The 19,747-nt window shown below is 41.2% G+C and overlaps 2 protein-coding genes across 2 annotated transcripts; one reads left to right on the plus strand and one right to left on the minus strand.

Moving 5' to 3' along the window:
- Positions 1-324: 324 nt before the first annotated feature.
- Positions 325-12,883, plus strand: LOC310963218 (alanine aminotransferase 2-like). Its single transcript, XM_083935911.1, has 12 exons — positions 325-449; positions 535-717; positions 5,654-5,743; positions 5,890-5,998; positions 6,190-6,323; positions 7,516-7,759; positions 7,886-7,965; positions 8,305-8,441; positions 9,415-9,589; positions 10,699-10,854; positions 10,964-11,076; positions 11,202-12,883. The coding sequence occupies exons 2-12, from the start codon at positions 574-576 to the stop codon at positions 11,290-11,292; spliced, it is 1,473 nt and encodes a 490-aa protein (XP_083792037.1). The 5' UTR covers positions 325-449; positions 535-573; the 3' UTR covers positions 11,293-12,883.
- A 188-nt stretch (positions 12,884-13,071) lies between these two features.
- pdia4 (protein disulfide isomerase family A, member 4) lies at positions 13,072-19,146 on the minus strand. The gene is made up of 10 exons (XM_083935910.1): positions 18,918-19,146; positions 17,744-17,927; positions 17,427-17,632; positions 17,172-17,310; positions 16,795-17,000; positions 16,507-16,665; positions 15,592-15,743; positions 15,201-15,357; positions 13,977-14,210; positions 13,072-13,680 (listed from the first exon to the last, which is right to left on the minus strand). The coding sequence occupies exons 1-10, from the start codon at positions 18,991-18,993 to the stop codon at positions 13,265-13,267; spliced, it is 1,929 nt and encodes a 642-aa protein (XP_083792036.1). The 5' UTR covers positions 18,994-19,146; the 3' UTR covers positions 13,072-13,264.
- Between the last annotated feature and the right edge of the window lie 601 nt (positions 19,147-19,747).

Genomic DNA, 19,747 nt, shown 5'->3' on the forward strand with positions numbered 1-19,747 from the left:
TCGGTATTACTACTTTTACTTGAGTAAGAGGAAAAATATTTCTGCCACCACTGTTGCATTGGTACTTCTACTCAAGTTAATGGCGTAGGCTACTTCTCAATACTTCAACACACAGCTGAATTCTTAATATTAATACTAAAAGTTGCCTCTTTAGCTTTCCAGCGTTTCAAATCATACTTTGCTGTGCGCGAAGGTTCCCTGAGAAAACGTTTTGTTTTTTCCCGACAGCACCTAAAGGCGTCATTTGGCACGCTGAAGAAAGAGCACGCACGAGCCAGAGGCGAAAGTCTGAAGGAACCCAACCAACCGTGAGCGGAGGCGAGCGGAGGCGTGGCGGCTCGGCTGCTATGGGAATATGAACACGGAGAGGCTCAACTGTCAGTCGCTGGAGCTCAGAGGGGCAGGAGGGGGAAGCAAACTCACTCAGACCGACTCCCACTGAACAACTGGTAACAACCGACAGGCTACACTGTGTCTGCTCACGTACAGTTACAGTTAATGTGCGCTGTTTCTAAGTCTACTTTTATGTTTCAGACATCCAGTCCTGTTTAACGGAGCGCGCGTGACACAAACATGTCCCAGCAAGCCAACGGGGTCCCGTGCAGGGGCAAGGTGCTCACTTTGGACAACATGAACCCCAATGTGAAGCGGGTCGAGTACGCGGTCCGTGGCCCGATAGTGCAGCGGGCTTTGCAGATAGAGAGGGAGCTGAAAGAGGTAAGCCGAATGTGTGGCTTCAACACGCGCGCGCCCCGGTGCACGCGGGCCGTAGTTAAAGTTTGGTAACGCACGGACACATTACAATAGTGCCGATGTGGCACTAAGCTGTCTCAATAATTCATGTAAGTTACCGCTTCTACACAACGTTAACGCTTTAATGTGGCACGTCCCATTCCAGGGTTTGTTGTTTTGACTCCTAAGGGTTAAAGCGAATATTTAGCATGTCTAAAACCAAAGGTCTGTCTGTTTTGGGGCGGTGAGGATGAACCACTTCAACAGCTGGACTTTGACTTCAGCCAACAGCCAGATACGGCTTGGTGATAAAGCCAAAATCTCCCGATAGAGGTCCTTTTTATATCTCAACAACGATATATATCACGATATAGCGTGTTTCTGGTACTTCAGTAAATAGTCTATATGTAATAACCCTATGGTAAACCTTGAAGATAATGATCAGAACATAAAGCGACATAAATTTTGCCATAACCCACTTTGACCGCTGTTTTTTTACATCGATAGAAACGGTATAGAAAATATAAAGCCTACAATAGACAGGTTTCTATTGTTTTGATGATATATATCGTTTTGACGATTTATCGTACCTTAGGCGATATCGTATCACCCAGCCCGACTCGCATTTTTGGCATAAAGCTGATACTTTTATCTCTTTTCTCTTTTTGGAAATGTGTATTATATATGAAAAAGGGAAGTTTGGAGTCCCCTGCTAGAGCTGCTGCCCCTACGACCCGATCCTGGATAAGCGGTTGAAGATGAGTGAGTGATGATATTAAAAAGGGCCTTTCAGTGCATTTTGGTACACACCAGCTACGGGGCACCATGAGCAGAGAGAAAGTAGGTAGCCCTGACTCATAAGATGCTTGCCATGGACAGTTTTTGCTGACTGGCTGAAAAAGTGGAAGCAGGATGTAGACAGTGGGTCAGCTTTTAAAAGCCCCCGCATGACAGCAGTGGTGGGCCTGTTATGCACAACTCATATTACATTCTTCTGTGGCAATATTGATCCACCATGCTTACTTAAGGAAGGGCAAGCATGTTGAACAGGGACTCTTTAAAAGGCTGTAATGCAAACCTCTCTGCACTTATGTTCTCTTTGCAAGACATGTAATGAGCTGGAGCGGGCAGCTCTAACCGGTATGAGTACATTTCAGTTTGCTCGAGGCTGAGGTGGTGTGAGAGGATGTGTATATCGTAGAGGGTTGTTATGTAAGATGAGAGGGTACATTCTCTGTCCTCTTTTGTCTCTCTGGTTTGTCCTGCTCCCAACAGAAGAGGGAGTTTATTGGACGGAGCTGCAGCTGTGAGGCCCAGCAGCGTCACAGGCCTTTCTCTGCAAGGAGGTTGATTGCAAGCAGCCCCAGTTCTGCTGAATGTGCTCGGGTTCTTGGAAATCCACTTGTTTTCCCCGAGTTATAAAAGGAAAAACAAACCCTATCATCAACATTTGCCGGAGATAACTAGAATAATTTGCTGTAGTTCAGGTTTATGTAATACAGGTTTAATAAAAGGTCCAGAAGTGAGTGTAATTTTAGACGCATTCGTTTTGAAAAAAATGCTTAAGACATTCATTATATGTGCAGCAATGCAAATGAAAGTGAGAACAGTCTGAAATGTGAAATCCAGGAGTTTTGTGAGTGGTCAGGAGGGTTTCATCAATGCCGTTGCCCAGTCATTCGAGGATGTGCTTCCCGTCAGATCTGTGACTGGAACACTTTTACTGATGGCTCAGCAGTTTTAGGCAAGTGTGTTTGTGCATGCGTGCAATGTTGTTGTGATGATGACCCTTATTAATCCTTGCCCAGATATCTGGTGTGACAGTGCCTACACTGCAGAAAGCTTTTTCAGGCTTGAACCTAAACTGCTGGCAAGTCTGCATCATCAGTGACAACAGAGCAGGAGATCAGAGAAGGAACAGGGGTCTTATTGAGTTATGTGTTTGTTAAAATACAGTAAATCTCTTCTAACTTCAATCTTTTATCATGCATTTCTTGTATCCTCTGTATAAACTGGCAGGATCCTCTCATGCATCATGTTAAAAATAGTATGGAGTTAGATACATCACACGAGCAAAGCAGCAGTGATTATATATCCATTTGAGGCTGATGGCCTGACGCAACTTTGAATCTTGTATCAAAGTGCATCAGATAGATAATGAATTAGTACAGTTCCAGTTATTCTAGCATGACTGAATAGTGATAGAGGGATGTCAGTTTCGGGTTGTATCACAAAACGTAGTGATTTCAGGCCAGGCTCTATTCAGCCTGGTGACCCAGAGGGATTCTCTGCCTGGCGGTGCTGCCCCGGCCTGTTTAATCAGTGCCTGGTGCTGAGTGAGCAGCAGAACACAGCATTGAGCCGGGGATCTGACTGGCTCCTCTTTCCCAGAGAACAGCAGCCTCTTTGTTGCCCGAGGACTAAAAGGAAATGTGCCGCATTCACTTACTTAATTTCAAACAAGGTCATATCAAATTTAACGTTAACTTAAATAACCTTGTAGGCCTCTCTGCTTCTGTCATACAAGGACATAGAAAGAATAGTATTGACTCATTCAAAAAGGAAAGTTCACCCTGTGCCTTGGAGGCCCTTTGCCAGGAATTTTACGACGTAGAACATGCTGAATTGTGACTGATCATGCGAACATATATATATATATATATATATATATATATATATATATTAAAATCATAATGTATCATAGTTTTTTTTTTTTATCGGTCCCAACCTCTCTGCAGTACTTGAGCAGTAACATATGTTGTATTCCCACTGTATAGCCAACTTCTGTTCAGAATGGGAAATGGTGTGAAGTAGGTATGAGCCTGAGTGTGGGCTCTGTAGTTCTTTCTGTAGCTTGTCGTCTGTTTAACTGGATGAAATGAGGCATCAGCTTGATAACCACCATGACATATTTACCTGTTGGCAAACAACAGAAGACAAAACATCTTCAGAAGTAGAAGGGCACTCAAAAAGCGCACGTCTCCGCTAAAGCCATGTCGTTAAAAATCATTTCCGTATCCACCATGTGATTCGGATCCGCCCTAAAACGTAATGGGTTCTTCCTAGCCCTAGCCCTTCAGTTTCTTGAAAATCAAGCCAGTAGTTTTATTGCAACCCTGCTGAAAAGCCAAACCAAAAACCTAACCCCCTAAGCAAAGGTAAGGAGCAGAATCGGAACAAAAAAATCTCTTTTCAGAACCATAAAAGTAATGAACAAAGGGCGAGGCATGCTCCAGACAAATTTTTTTGATGTTTTGCATTTTGTTTGATTTATTGACTTTGTGCAGCTTTGACTTGGGCATGCAGTACAATGTGGACTATACGTTCCATGGTGTGATTTTTGAATTCAAAAAGGCCAAAGGATTACAATGGTATCTATTTAAACCTCATTACTCAGCCCTGGTATGAAGTGACAGGGTACATCTATTGTTACGTTGCCTCATCTGATAAACAGCAACAGATGCAGCATGTTGATCAGCAAACAGCCTTAAAGGCACCGAACCAGAGTTTGCAGGACTAATTGGGTCAAAGACATTAGGTTGAAGGACTTTCTGATTCCAGGAAGATGAATAGTGAGTTGATAGAAGGCCAGGCCAGCGCTTCCTACTCCACAAGCCAAACCAGACTCTTAGCCAGGGTCTTTGCAAAAACAAATGGTGCTACCGAGAGAAAATGCATGTGTAAGATGAATACCGCATGTGAAGTAATCCCAGATGTGAGGTAGTTATTAACCCTCTGTCTCGGGGACAATTTGAAGCTATCTGGACCCCTGGAAATCACTAACACAACTTGTAAGAAACACAATTACCGGTGTACGACACTGAAAATTTCTGCCTCTCTTGCACATATTTTTTATTCTATTCTCCATAGATCCAAAAATGTTGGGCTTGGAAGAATGTCTGTCCTGTAGCCAATATTAATAAATCACATTTGTATTCTGAGGTTATTAATGTAGACCAGCTGTGTAAAAAAAATACATACATGCAGAATTTTCTCTCTGTTTAACTGCATGGTCACAGCTGCACAGTCAAGAAGGCAAGACAGAGACAGAAAGAGGGAAAGAGAGCCTGACTTTTCTCACTGCAGGGACTTTTCTCTTCTAGCAATCCCATGTTATGCTATTTTTTTAGGTACATACTAGTATTTTGGGTTTCTACTAGCATGTTATGTATTATTATTTTGTGTATAAATTGACTTCTTGCTTTATTCATTACATTGATCATTGAATGACAAGGTGTGTCCAAACCTTTTGTCTGTACTGTATATATATATATATATATAGGTCATATATATATATATATATATATATATATACAGTACAGACCAAAGGTTTGGACACACCTTGTCATTCAATGATCAATGTAATGAATAAAGCAAGAAGTCAATTTATACACAAAATAATACCAGAAAGTCAAGCAAGCTCTCACCTTTGACATATCTTTGAGAGAATTATGTAGCTGAGATGTGAGTATAGGCTTAAATCCTGTTAATAACATGTTAAATTCCCAAAAGAGAAAAACGTGGCGCAATGTCGATTGTCGTGAATGTAGTATTTTCATTCATGTGTGTGTACGTGTGTGTGAGACAGAGCCAAAGTGTGGGTCTTCTCCTTATATTTCCCAGTGTGGGTGGGGAGAACTACCTGTGGGGAAATGTGCTATATATAGTACAGCTTTATAATCTAAAGAGCATGTCAAGTCTTGAAGTTTCTGTATCTTGACTCATGTGTCTCCCTCCCACTTTGTTACATGTTCACACACATCCTGTGTGTTGAGAAGCTGTTGCCTCTTGTAAAAGATAACTGATGGTCACCACATGTTCACTTTTCCCCACTGTCTCAGGTATTTTCTATATCTTCCACACTCTCCTTAATGTATGCACAGAGATTGAAAGGCTCAGTTCTCTGTCTTTATCTTTCCAGGGGGTCAAGAAGCCTTTCACAGAAGTCATCAAGGCTAACATAGGCGACGCCCACGCCATGGGTCAGAAACCAATCACATTTCTCAGACAGGTAAAGCCACTTCCCAGTTTGGTAAAGTGTTTTCAGTGCTTGTGTTTAAAAATCATGTAGTATAGTTTTATTTGAAACAGGACTTACTATATGCATACTGAATGAGTCAGGGTGCCTGTTAGATTTTTTGTGTCTTCCTCTTTTAGGTCTTGGCTCTGTGTTCATACCCTGAACTCCTGGAAGACAACAAGTTTCCAGAGGATGCCAAGCAAAGAGCACGGCGTATTCTCCAGGCCTGTGGAGGCCACAGTATAGGTCAGATAACTCCCCCTCACTCCACCAACCACATGTGCATCCCCTCCTTCCAACACACACGTCACTAGCATCCACCTTCATCGCTCTACTCGTTAATGATTTATTTGGACACTGTGTTTACTATTTAAACAGAGCTTCAACTGATCAGTGCATGTTTTGTTTGAATCAAAGTTCATTTTCATGTGTTCAAGGGGCCTACAGTGCTAGCCAGGGCATTGAGTGCATCCGTCAGGACGTGGCGCGCTACATAGAGAAGAGAGATGGTGGAATTCCCTCCAACCCTGATAACATCTACCTCTCCACTGGAGCCAGTGATGCCATTGTGGTATAACTTTCAATTTATCGTCTCTTCTCCAGAGTGCTGGCATACTTTTGGCCAGGCCACGAGTTGATTAAGTGGCATACTTCTGCTTTCATTACCATATAAATGTGTTCCTAACTTCTTTTAAACAGATATGCTGCTGTACTTTGAACATCTGTGACTTTACTCCACCCACAGACCTTTGTCTCTGTTAACACAGCTTTCTCCAGTAATATGCAGCTTAGCCAGGCTACTGAATGAACTTAAGATACACTGAACTACTGCAATAGAAGATATGTAACTGTTGCGGTGCCAGATCACCACACCCGATTGGTTATATATCTACCTTCCTTGATAACCTCCCCCCAACCTCTACCTTCCCTGATCCACTCCTCCCAGCTCAGCACTGTGTCTAGTCATACATTGGTAATAAACATTGTGTTTTGGTATGGCACCTAGAGTGTTTAATGGCCTAGAACGTTTTGGTTGCTAGTTTTTTTGATTTATTGGGGACGTTTCACTGAGAGCATTGCTCTCTTTTTCAGGAAAAACCTCATCACATTCACACATGGAAGCTGCCCAGTGTAACCAGTCTGTTCTGCTGCCACTGAGCAGCTCCAATGGATCAGTTGGGGTTAAGACGCAAATTTGTTGAGATTGAACAAACAACCTTCCAACCACAAGCTCAATGCTCTAATCTTTAGCCCAGGACTGCCTGTAATTCTTGTGCTCTATTAAGTCTCATACGTTGTTGCAGCAATTATTTGGTCGATACCATTAGTTTCACAAATTTGGGGCTAAATTTAACCATTTTGTACCACTTGAGAATTGATAAAAATGGTCAAAATCCCATGTCCCATAACAATGCCATAACTAAACTTTGACTAAGAAATTGGATAATCACTGTCTTCTTTTCAAATCATGTGCACCTGTAAGGAGTGTCCACCTATCACGCCCAGTCATACAGGCACATAATCTTGTGTGACACAGTTATCTTTTACAAGCTGCATTTTATAATGGCAGTGTTTTTTTTCTCTCATTTCATCCTAGTTCAACTTCATCCTCTCATCAAAGATGTAAACACTGACACGCCCTTGCATAATTTGCGTAGTCTATTACACCTACCACCTCAACTTTCATCCTCTCTCTCTCTCTCTGTCTTCCCTTCCTTTCCTATCTCCTTCCTCCCTCTCCTTCTTACATCTCCTAATCCCAGACCATGCTGAAGTTGCTGGTGTGTGGCGAGGGTCGTGACCGTACAGGAGTCATGATCTCCATCCCCCAGTACCCTCTGTACTCAGCCGCCCTGGCAGACATGGCAGCCGTGCAGATCAGCTACTACCTGGACGAGGACAAGTGTTGGAGTCTGGATGTCGCAGAGCTCAAGAGGGCCGTCGATGCAGCCAGGCACCACTGCAATCCCCGCGTCCTCTGCATCATCAACCCCGGAAACCCCACCGGTATGTCTGCTGATAGTTAGTGTCTGTGTGTTAAATTGAACAGTTTCTGGAATTGTGTGTTTCTTGTCGGCGTGTATGCGAGCGCCTGACTTAACATCATAAGTCTCTGATTGTCCTGTGTGACAGGTCAGGTCCAGAGCAGACAGTGCATTGAAGATGTGATCCGATTTGCTAAAGAGGAGCATCTCTTCCTCATGGCGGATGAAGTAATGCACCAATGTCATTTCAATGCCAGCTTCTTCTGTCTTCAAGAGCAAAATGAGTAGATTTTATTTTTCAAAAGCTGAACACCTTCTTGTACATTACACTATGATGTGTCCATCACTCTTTTAGATAACTTAGTATATTTCTGATTTACAGAAAAATAATGTATGACTTGAAAATGCTACTTTGGTAATGGTAATTTCATGTACAGAAATTGAATGCAGCATTTACTTTACTATGAGCACATTTGCTCCTCGTGTCACTTAAATCATCCTTTTTTGTATACTAACCACACATTTCAGTTCATTCTTTCATGGATTATGACGTCTTTATGATTTCAGGTCTACCAGGATAATGTGTATGCAGAGGGCTGTAAGTTTTACTCCTTTAAGAAGGTGTTGTTTGAGATGGGACCAGAGTACTCCAGTACAGTGGAGATGGCCTCCTTCCACTCCACCTCCAAATGCTACATGGGAGAGTGAGTAGCTAGACACACACACACACACACACACACACACAGATTAGGCTTGTGTATGATGCATGTATGTGAGGTCAGGTTCTGTCCGTGTGATGTAAATGTCGTAAACAGACTGCATCTGCAAGGGTCCATGGGGTCCGTCCGCGTGCAATGCCTGCAATGCGTGGAACACAAAGTATAAACAGAACTACTACGCTCAGTGGTGCCCGCAGCTGTACATGTACACATATAATCGAGGCGTTACTCAATGCACAATATACAAGATATCACAAATGCAGGCCAGAGCAATCAACTAGGTTATACACGCTTTGCACACATCACCAAGGTTAATATTATTAACAACAAAAAGGTTGGTGTTAAGGCTTTCAGGATGTCTCAAGTGTCAAGAAACCCTGTATTTCACACCCTGGATACACTGTATTATTGCTCAGATGCAGGTTGCTCAGCAATCCAGTTCACTCTCAGCATGGTTGTTACGAACTCTGACAATGAATCACATATACAGTGAGTAATTTACCTACAGTACATTACTGGCTTCTCCTCACGAAAAAAAACATATAGGCCTATACTTCATTTACATTCCTATTTGGAGCCAATAAACATCCAATTTTGAGAAGGGAAAATGTTGGGTGGGGGTGGACTGAAATGATTATTATCGCAGACAGAAACCTTCTACAAATTCACAACACAGCTTATCCAGGACTAAATGATTGATTACAGCCCTATTTGTTGATCTTATGCATGTGGTCTGTTGCTGTTGCCAAAAAGGCTGTACGTTGTTACATTTTGTTATTATATCCTGTAGAGCCATCTGGTGGTCATACTTTGCACTTGTTACCTGTGCGTTCACTGGCTCCTTGCTCAGGTGTTTGCAATTATCAGGTGTCTGCAATCATGTGCTAACAGACTACAGAGTTAGCCTCTGACTTACCTTGTGTTTGACTTACCCCCGTCCTCTGTTTGCTTTTCGCAGGTGTGGATTCCGTGGAGGCTACATGGAGGTGATTAACATGGACCCAGAAGTGAAGGCCCAACTTACCAAATTGGTGTCGGTGCGTCTGTGCCCCCCTGTTCCGGGACAGGCTCTCCTGGACCTGGTGGTCAACCCCCCGCAGCCCGATGAGCCCTCCTACAACACATTTACGAAGGTCTGAAAAACACATCAGCTAGCACACTTTCAATGCTCTGAGCGGGCGCAAACACAGAATGTACTTGTGTAAACGCGTATTAACAGCATATAATCTATACACAAAGACTGTATTGGGTGTGCTGAGGTTCACTGAACAATGAATAATCAGCTTTTGAAATCGGTAATGTTCTGAAAAAAGGTTTGAGCTTTCTAAAGAGGATCATAGATATCAGGGTATTATAAAGTCGTTTTAGTCCTTTTCAAAAGTATACACAATTTTTTGCTTATTTCATGACATTTCTGCCACACATTAATGACATGCTATTTTATGACATTTGTCACTTTTTTATGACATTTTTCTAAATACCATACTATGACACTTCTTGACTTTTTTCAACAAACTATCCTATAACTGATTAAAGCATTTTTTTTTTGGTGACATTATATTTTGACCTTTTTTTACTTTTTCATCATACTATACTATGACTCATTTGGTTTTTTTGGCTTTATGCTATGACATACCTTGACATTTTTTAATAAATGATGCTATGACTGTTTTAGACAGGCTATCTATGACTGATTGAAGCATTTTTAGACATATTTTGACTCTTTTTTTACTTTTTCGACATAATACTATGAATTATTTATTTATTTATTTGATTATTTTTGGACACACTTTTCCATGACTCTATCTGACTTTTTAAAAGAAATTACGTTATAACTGTTTTAGACAGGCTCTCCTCAGACTTTTTTAAGCATTATTTTAGACATAATATTCTTTGACTTTTTTCGACCTGCTATAATGTGATTTATTTATTTATTTATTTGCTTTTATTTGGACACATTATGCTATGACATTTCTTGGCTTTTATCAACAAACTATGCTATGACTGTTTTAGACAGGCTACCCTCGACTAATTTAAGCATTTTAAATATTATATATTTACATATTCTACATACTATACTATGACTCTTTTGGCTTGTTTCTTGGACACACTTCCTATCACTGATTCAAGCATTTTGGGGCATTTTATATTTTGTCTTGTTTTGAATTTTTTAAGGCATTTCTCAAAATACTATACTATGACTTGTTAATATGTATGTTTGTTTATTTTTCTTCCCCTTCAGGAGCGGACAGCGGTATTAGCAGCTTTAGCAGAGAAGGCCAGGCTGACAGAGCAGATGTTCAACGCAGTCCCCGGTATCACCTGTAACCCTGTTCAGGGGGCCATGTACACCTTCCCCCGCATCACTATACCACAGAAAGCCATCGACAAGGCAAAGGTCGGTTCTGCACACAAACGCACCATGCCTGACTAATGAGCCTCACCGTGATTTGCTCATCTGTGTGGACGTGTTTCAAATATGTATGTGTCTGTGTGTTCATGCACAGGAGGAAGGCCAGGTCCCAGACATGTTCTACTGTATGAAGCTGCTGGAGGAGCAGGGTATCTGCCTAGTGCCAGGTAGTGGCTTTGGCCAGAGAGAGGGAACCTTCCACTTCAGGTTCGTACATCTAAGCCATTTGGACAAACAGAACACATTTAAATCAGGGTCTCAAAGTATATTGCTTCTGGTTTAACTACACACCACAGTATTGCCATTAACCCACTTCTTGTTTTTCTGTCCAGGATGACGATCTTGCCACCCACTGAAAAGCTGAAGATTGTGCTGCAGAAGATCAGTGACTTCCACGTGCAATTCACACAACAGTTTTCATAACGATCGCCTCGAGCACCGACTCATTCAGAGCCAGTATATTCAAGTGCCTATTGTGTGAAGGAGGCAGCAGTTAATCTCACCTGGAGGCTGTATTCAGACTTGGATCGGATTTTTACAGATATCACCTTTTTGCATCAGTGAAGAACATTCAGCACTTCCTTGTTCAGAGTAGGGAATGTTAGATGTCCTGCTCATGTGTACGTAAAGCATATGAAGATGTAATGATTTTCAGTAAATGATGCACTTACTTAATACTCCAAAAGTATTACCCGGTCAAGTTTGTAATGCTCAACTACAGTGCCTTGAGAAAGTATCCATGCCCCTTGAACTTTTTCACATTTGTCACTTTACAACCACAAACTTAAATGTTTTCTATTGAGATTTTATGTGATAAGCCAACACAAAGTAACACATAATTGTGTGGTACGAGAATGATACATGGTTTACAAAAATGTTAGCAAATAAAAATCTAAAAAGTGTGCATTTGTATTCAGCCCCCCTGTGTCAATACTTTGTAGAGCCACCTTTCGCTGCAATTACAGCTTCTTTTGGGGTATGTCTCTACCAGCTTTGCACATCTAGAGACTGAAATTTTTGCCCATTCTTCTTTGCAAAATAACTCAAGCTCAGCCAGATTGGATGGAGAGCGTCTGTGAACAGAAACTTTCAAGTCTTGCCACAGATGCTCAATGGGATTTAGGTGTGGACTTGGACTTTGGGTCATTCTAACACATGAATATCCTTTATCTAAACCATCCCATTGTAGCTCTGGCTGTATGTCTAAGGTCATTGTCTTGCTGGAAGGTGAATCTCCTTCCCAGTCTCAAGTCTTTTGCAGCCTCTAACAGGTATTTAGCTCCATCCATCCTCCCATCAACTCTGACCAGCTTTCCTGTCCCTGCTGAAGAAAAGCATCCCCACAGCATGAGGCTGCCACCACCATGGTGTGTTCAGGGTGATGAGCACTGGTACCTTTCCACCACACATAGCACTTTGCATTCAGGCCAAAAAGTTCAACTTTGGTCTCATCTGACCGGAGCACCTTCTTCCACATGTTCTCTGTGTCCCCAACATGACTTGTGGCAAATTGCAAACGGGACTTCTTATGTCTGTTTTTCAACAATGTCTTGCCACAGGTGCTCAATGGGATTGAGGTCTGGACTTTGACTGGGCCATTCTAACACATAAATATTAACAGGGGGCTGAATACAAATGCAGCACCACACTTTTCAGATTTTTTATTTGCTTAAATTTTTGTAAACCATGTATCATTCTCCTTCCACTTTACAATCATGTGTTACTTTGTGTTGGTCTATCACATAAAATCTCAATAAAATACATTTAAGTTTGTGGTTGTAGAGTGACAAGATGTGAGAAAGTTCATGGGGTATGAATACTTTAAAGCACTGTTTATGTTACAGTGCTGATTGTTTATCAGATGTCCTTGTCACAGGTGCATCTTTGTCCAGCCAATACCATAGGAACCACTGTAACTATCAATTTAATAGTACTGCCAAGGCAATCCATGTTTGAGATTGTAGCAATTTGTATTACTAATATGTAAATCATTCTCCAATGTAATTAAAAGGCATGCATTTCTAGAACACTTGTTTTCTGAAATGTATGCAATGCTAATTCTTAAATATGGAATATACTTTAAAGAAATTCCAGCTCGTATTAACCTAAAGTAACAATGAGTCCCATTTGTGTGTTGCCAACAAAGCTGCCACCATTTTTAGATTTTATTTAAAAAGGCTGAAATCTTCAACAGTGCTTACATGCTTTTAGAAACAGAAGAAAGCTGAATCTCTTGGAATGAACATAAACTAAAAGAAAAAGATGATTAAACATTGTAATCATCATTGCAACTCAGTAACACCATTTGACTCCACAGCAATCCCTTCCGAGTCCTTTAAGACTTTGCCCGAGCCTGGTTAGAGTTCTTAGTCATCACTCGTCGAGAGAGATGTTTTCAAAGTTCGTCTCTATTCTGTGATAACTTTGTGGCGTGTTTTTCCAAGAACTTGCTGAAGCCCTCTACTGTTCTGTCTCCGTCTTCAAACTTAATGGGGCTGTGCTTGCTGTTGCTCGGGGCAAAGTATATCGTGGGAAATCCTTCCGATTTGTAGCTCTCGTTTGGCACATCGTTGGCTGTGGCGTCCATCTTTGCGATCACCAGGTTCTTCTCCCCCTTGTACTTCTTGCCCAGAGCCAAATAATCAGGCTCGAGTTTCTTACAGTGGCCGCACCAGGGAGCATAAAACTCAATTAGGACGTCCTTCTGCGTATCCATGACGATCTCTTCAAATGTCTTTCCTACCACAACCTTAACCGGCCCTTTGTTGTTCTTTGGCACCGGCTGGGACTTGACGATGGGTTTTAGCTTTCCTGTAGAGATGAGAAAGACATTCAGTGTGAATAGTTTGAACGGAAGATACAACTATTGCTCACCGTCAACATGTTTCTGCATATTTTCCTTCACATTTATCATTTACTTCACTGCAATTCAAAGTTATGGTCAGCGCTAGACTAGAGTTTTAAATAAGGCCATATCATTTCATGAGATGATTCCTAATAATTCAGATTTTAGATTTATGCATAGTATATGTACTTATAAAGGTTCCCATATATCCTGGAAACTTACAGGCTAGTTTTCCACTCATGTCAGTCCGTTCAACACTCACCTTTCTTGAAAGCCATAACAAAGTCTCTCAGCACGTCGGAGTCGAACTCCTCTGGGTCCATGGCAAACTTTTTGCCTCCATCTTCAAGAATTCCCACATTCACCTCCTCTCCGCTCTCACTTAAGCCCAGGCTCTTCAGCTCTTCTGCATAGTCTTCCTCATCACCAATGGCAAATGTGTACTCTGGGAAATCCTTGGCCACCTCAAGCACCTTGGATCTCCAGAATTGCGTTGCTAAAAATGTTAAAGACAGACAAAATGTTTGTTAATGTATCATAAATCCTCCATAGTTGGTGTTAATTGTTAAGAGCAGTTGCTAGTGTCAGAACCGAACTTCAAGACCCCTGGTAAAGTACCACACACAGGGATCCTACACATTTCCATTTCAATATTTTATCATTTTCAGGCTCAAATTTCCAGAGCTCTGAGAGGATTTTTCGGTCAATATTAAACATCTGAATTCCAATTGTTAGATGCTTATTATGTAAATAAATGGTTTTAAAATCCAACTGTCAACACATATAACAGTGTACCATGTAATAAAGATGTCAGTCAGTATAATATGTGGAAAGCAGTCAAAGTGTGAAAAAATCAAAACAATAAAAAAAGTCATAGTATGGTAGCATTACATTTTAAAAACAAACTCTAGTACGTAAAAATGTTTTTTAAAAAGTCAGTATTTTTATGCCATTAAAACATGTCATAAAAATCAATATAGTATGTAATAACATTTTCAAAAACAGTCACTATCCAATTTTACAGTATGCCATTCAAATGTCATTTTAAGTCACAGTAAACTATGCCATTAAAACGCATAGTATGTAGTATGCCATTTTAATGTCAAGTCAAAGCAAATCATAACATTTTCAGAGTCATCATATGGTATGCCATAGAGAAGTCATAGTATGTGTTATACCATTGGTATACCATCAAAAGTAATAAAAAGTCAAAGTATAATACATCATAAAATTTTCAAAAAAAGTCATAGTATGCCATAAAAATGAAAAAGTCAGTATAGTTTGTCATGAAATTTTCAGGAAGAAAAAAAACATAGTATAGAGTGTATGCCATAAAAAGGCAATATAGTATGCCATCAATTTTTCAAAAGGTCATAATATAAGTCATAATAGTACAGCACAACTAAGCAGACGCAGAACTAAGCTCACATTAAGGAGAGCGCAAAGTCAAACATATTCTATTGGGCTGAAAATACCAGATGCTCACCTTTTCTGTAGTCAAAGCCAAAGTCAATTCCATAGTACACAACCACCAGGGGTCTTTTGGTGTAGCGCTTTGCATCATTGCTTGGTTTTCTGTGGCCCACCAGAGGAACCACATGCTTTTGGAAGAACTCTTGCACTTCTGACACCGATGTAGAGTCCTACGTGATAAAAAAAAAATGAAAGTGACCATTTACTAATAAATCAGAAAACAGACTCTTTCCAGAGTCTAAGACTTAAAGTGCCTGTCAGATAAAACCCTGTATTTCTAGTCTATTTTACACTGAAACTAGAACTGAAACAAAGCACAGGCATTTATGATTGAGATTCATAACCCATTACACAAATTCAAATTTCAACTTATGAAAGAAAAAAAAAAGAAGTTCAGAAAGTACCTTCACTGCGAGTGTGTGTGAAGCTGGCTCGTACTTTGAGCGGAACTTTTCAGGCTGAACGATGACAATTTGACCGGGCGAAGCTTTGAGCAGCTTGGCCACTTCAGAGCTGAAGGAGTGACGGAACGTGAAATCTTCCCTCAGTACATTACCTGCCAATCAGACAGACAGACAGAGAGACAGAGAGACGGACATGAGAACATTGGCATCTGAAGAACAGTGATCTCAACATGCAGAGTTATTAGATTTTTGACACTATGATGGATTACCCATTCTAAGAAAAATTTCTTCAAGATAGCACATACAGGCATGAAGTGAGAAATATGGATTGGCTGTATATAGCGCTTTCTCAGTACTCAAGGCACTTTACAGAGTCCAGGTTCCATTCAGTGACACAGACATACATGGTGGTGGTAAACTCACAGCTGCCCTGAGGCAGACTGCCTTGTTTGTTGTGTTTTTATGTTGAGTTTTAAGATATTGTGCATCCAAAAGTACTTCGCTGTCAAATAAAAAAATGTATTTAAAAAATCGTACAGGTGCAATACTCCAAAAGAGAATTAGCCAAGTGAAAATGAAGTTACAGTAAGAGTAAATGTAGTAAGGGATATGGACAACAACTGTTGGCTGTGTTGGCTCCTCAGTCTTGAAAATACAGCATTGAAAATTGACGTCACAGACTGAGCAAGACCAGCACGTTCATCAGCACCTACGGCCCCTCCCACCACCTCCTCAAACATACAGCAGCCCATCTTCACACAAGGCAAGGTGGGTGAAGTGTCTCGCCCAAGGACACAAGTAGGGCAGGGCGGGGATCGAACCTGCCAACCCTTCAGACATTGGCTGACCAGCGCTACCAACTGAGCCACAACTTGGCCACTTGCTTCGAACAGACCTCCAGTTCATGATACTTACAGGCCTCAATGTAGGTCTCATAGCCTGCATCCTGTTCACTGGAGAACACGCCGACTATGACAGCATCATCACCGTCCTTGATGAGCTCCTGCACCTGTTTTCCTGCCTGGACCTGCTTGGAGGGGGGCCCCGCCTGCTCAGCCATGTAGTCAACAATGCCTGGAGGAAAAGACAAAGAGGTGGATCGACTGATGGATGAACAGGAACAAAATCTGCACATCAGGCCTGCACGAAAACCTTAGCATACATGGAAAACATATTCAAATACATGTATTAGTGTACGCCTACCATGCTGCTCTCTGGGTCCATTGTAGTCAAACGCTTTGCCTTTCCTGAAGATCTTGATGGTGGGGTAGCCCGTAACTTCAAAACGCGTGGCTATGTCACTCTCAACAGTGGCGTCCACCTTGGCCAGAGGAATGGGAGGAGAACGCTGGCTCAATTCCTTGGCTGCCTTCTCATACTCTGGAGCCAAACGCTTACAGTGTCCGCACCTTAAGGTGAGTTATAACAGGCGCATAATGAGGAGTTTTATTCGTCTTAACAGCGGCTAATGAATGGCTCAACTATCACTCCAACGGATATCAGTGTTCCGTTTAAGCAAACAAAACTGACATTTACAGTTAAACCATTTGGATTTTATAATTGACGGTCCGCTGACTGACCATGGAGCGTAGAACTCGACCAGGATTATGTCTGCGTTGTTGACAATCTCATCAAAGTTGTCCTTGGTCAGCACCAGAGTTGCCTCAGGAGGGGGCTTCCAATCTGGCTGAGCAACCTCTGTCACCCTGGCAACGATAGCTGCAACGAAAAAGGCATACAACATATAAGTGCCAATTCTTTAAAAAAAAAAAAAAAAAAGGTCCGGTTTGGTTTGAAAGGCCAAGGTGATGCTTAAATTAATGACATGTCCCTACCCTTCTCTGTCCTAGCTCCGTCATAGTCCACAGCTTCCCCATTTTTGAGAATCTTGATGGTGGGATAGCCCGACACTTCGAACCTGCTGGCTAACTCACTGGCTACTGTTGCGTCCACTTTGGCCACAGGTATAGGAGGGTCATGCTCCTTCAGAGTCTGAGCGATTTTTTCATACTCTGGGGCAAACTGTTTGCAGTGGCCACACCTAAAAAAAAGTATAAACAAAGAATACAGAAATATTGACGTTTGCAGAAATACTGAACGTAAGAAAGATGTTGTAAAAGCTAGTATGCAATGGACTGGTGGAATAACATACCATGGGGCATAAAACTCAACCAGAACTGTGTCTTTGCCCTCCATGAAAGTGTCATAGTTGTTGTTGGTAAAAATCAGCACCCCTTTCTCTTCTTTCACCTCTGTGCTATCATCTTCATCATCATCCTCCTCCTCCTCGTCGTCACTTTCTTCTTCGTTAGCATCCTCCTTCTCCTCTGCAACATCTTACAGCAAGCAAGAAAGGACACAAACTGATTTCAGGAGTACAAGCTCAGGCATTTTTTTTTGTTTTGTTTTGGTTTTACTCCTTACAGATTACAGGTTTTTGCAATTGTATCCTTCATTTACATGAAGGAAACTAAAATTGAAACTTGAAACACAATCACCTGAAACTTTTCCCAAATCTGTAAAATGGCCAAAAGACTATGAAAATGTGTAAACAACTAAAAAATGGATACATGTACAATCAGCACTGCTCCCAGTAGACTACACACACCAAAACAATAACACATTTCTCAATGTGCAATAGCAATATTTTCCCCTGTCTCAATGTGCAATGGTGATATATTTTCATATGTGCCTTGGTGTGAATATTAAAAAAAATACTGTATATATTAGGTTCCTGTTATTCTTATTTTCTATATTTCCCTGTATTGATATTCATATTTTTTCCTATATTTTTTACAATTTATTGTTTCTTAGTAATGCTTCTATGTTTGCTATCCACTTGCTGCTGTATAAGGGAAATCTCCCCTTTGTGGGACTAATAAAAGGAATATGTTATCTTAACATGTAGCTAGCGATAACAGCATGTAAATGAAGGATACAGCTGTAACGTTACTGTCACAATGCTAACACACTAACCATGTTAACGTGACAGCAGAGACATGCTTTATTACTCTTTGGATATGTCTTACGTTAGTGGTAACCAGGTAACAGAGTGTGTGTGTGTGTGTGTGTGTGTGTGTGTGTGTGTGTGTGTGTGTGTGTGTGTGTGTGTGTGTGTGTGTGTGTGTGTGTGTCAGTCCTGTTAACATTAGCTTACCTGTAGCTGTAATGTTAGCTAGCGCGCTAAGCAGAGTGTCACTAACTCAGCTAGCTAGTTTGCATAACAACAACTAGCAGGAAACACACACCGGCTGCGACTTTGCTTTACTAAAATGACCCACGTTGCAACCAAGAAACACATTGAGGTTGTAAAATGTCTCACTTACCATCTTCACATCTGCTGAGAGTTGCAAAATGTGCAACGCCGAGCAACACAATGAGTAGCAGAGCGACGTTCTTCATTGTCCACAGGAGATGAGCCCCCCTTTGTTAACAACGTGTTTCTAATTAGCTGCGCTAATAACACTGATGAATGTCATCCACACACGGACCCCGCTGTCCGGATCAATACTGACGTGTGGCCGTGAACGTCTCCGGTTTGTGCTTTCATATAAACTAATCACTTCCGAAATCACGCACACCGCCTCCTCCGCCTGCAACTTGTCTGACTTGCCACGTTCTGATTGGTCCTCATTACGGGCGGCCCTCCAATCACATTTCGCCACTCAATTATACGTTGGAAGATGCTATTGGATGCTTTTATTTATTGTTTCCTTCTTGGGTTTGGGCCAGTGCAGCGCAGCGGGTTAGAGGCTTTTTTTAATACAGTCTGTGGTTAGAGAGCAGATTTCATAATAGGAACTTTATTTAGTGATAGATTACATGATAATGAGTCAATGCATCTTCAGCTCATATGATGCACAAACAGAGACTGTATAAAAGATACAGTTATACAGTCTGCGTGCACAATCAATGAATATTTATCATTATCCAGTCTTTGAAGCCTCAGGGTCAAGTGTTAAATATTTAAATAGAAAGTCTATATCATAAAAACAATGTCTTGAGGGAATCACTTGTCTATACCTAGTCTGCAAAGTGTCCTGAGATAACTTTTGTTATGATTTGGCACTATAAATAAAATTGAATTGAATAAAACTCCAGGAGGACTATTCACAAGTTATTATTATTTTTTGGTTGTTTTCCATTTTTATCTTAT

This window comes from Echiichthys vipera (genome assembly GCF_963691815.1).
Source record: "Echiichthys vipera genome assembly, chromosome: 21".
In the NCBI taxonomy this organism is placed as follows: Eukaryota; Metazoa; Chordata; class Actinopteri; order Perciformes; family Trachinidae; genus Echiichthys; species Echiichthys vipera.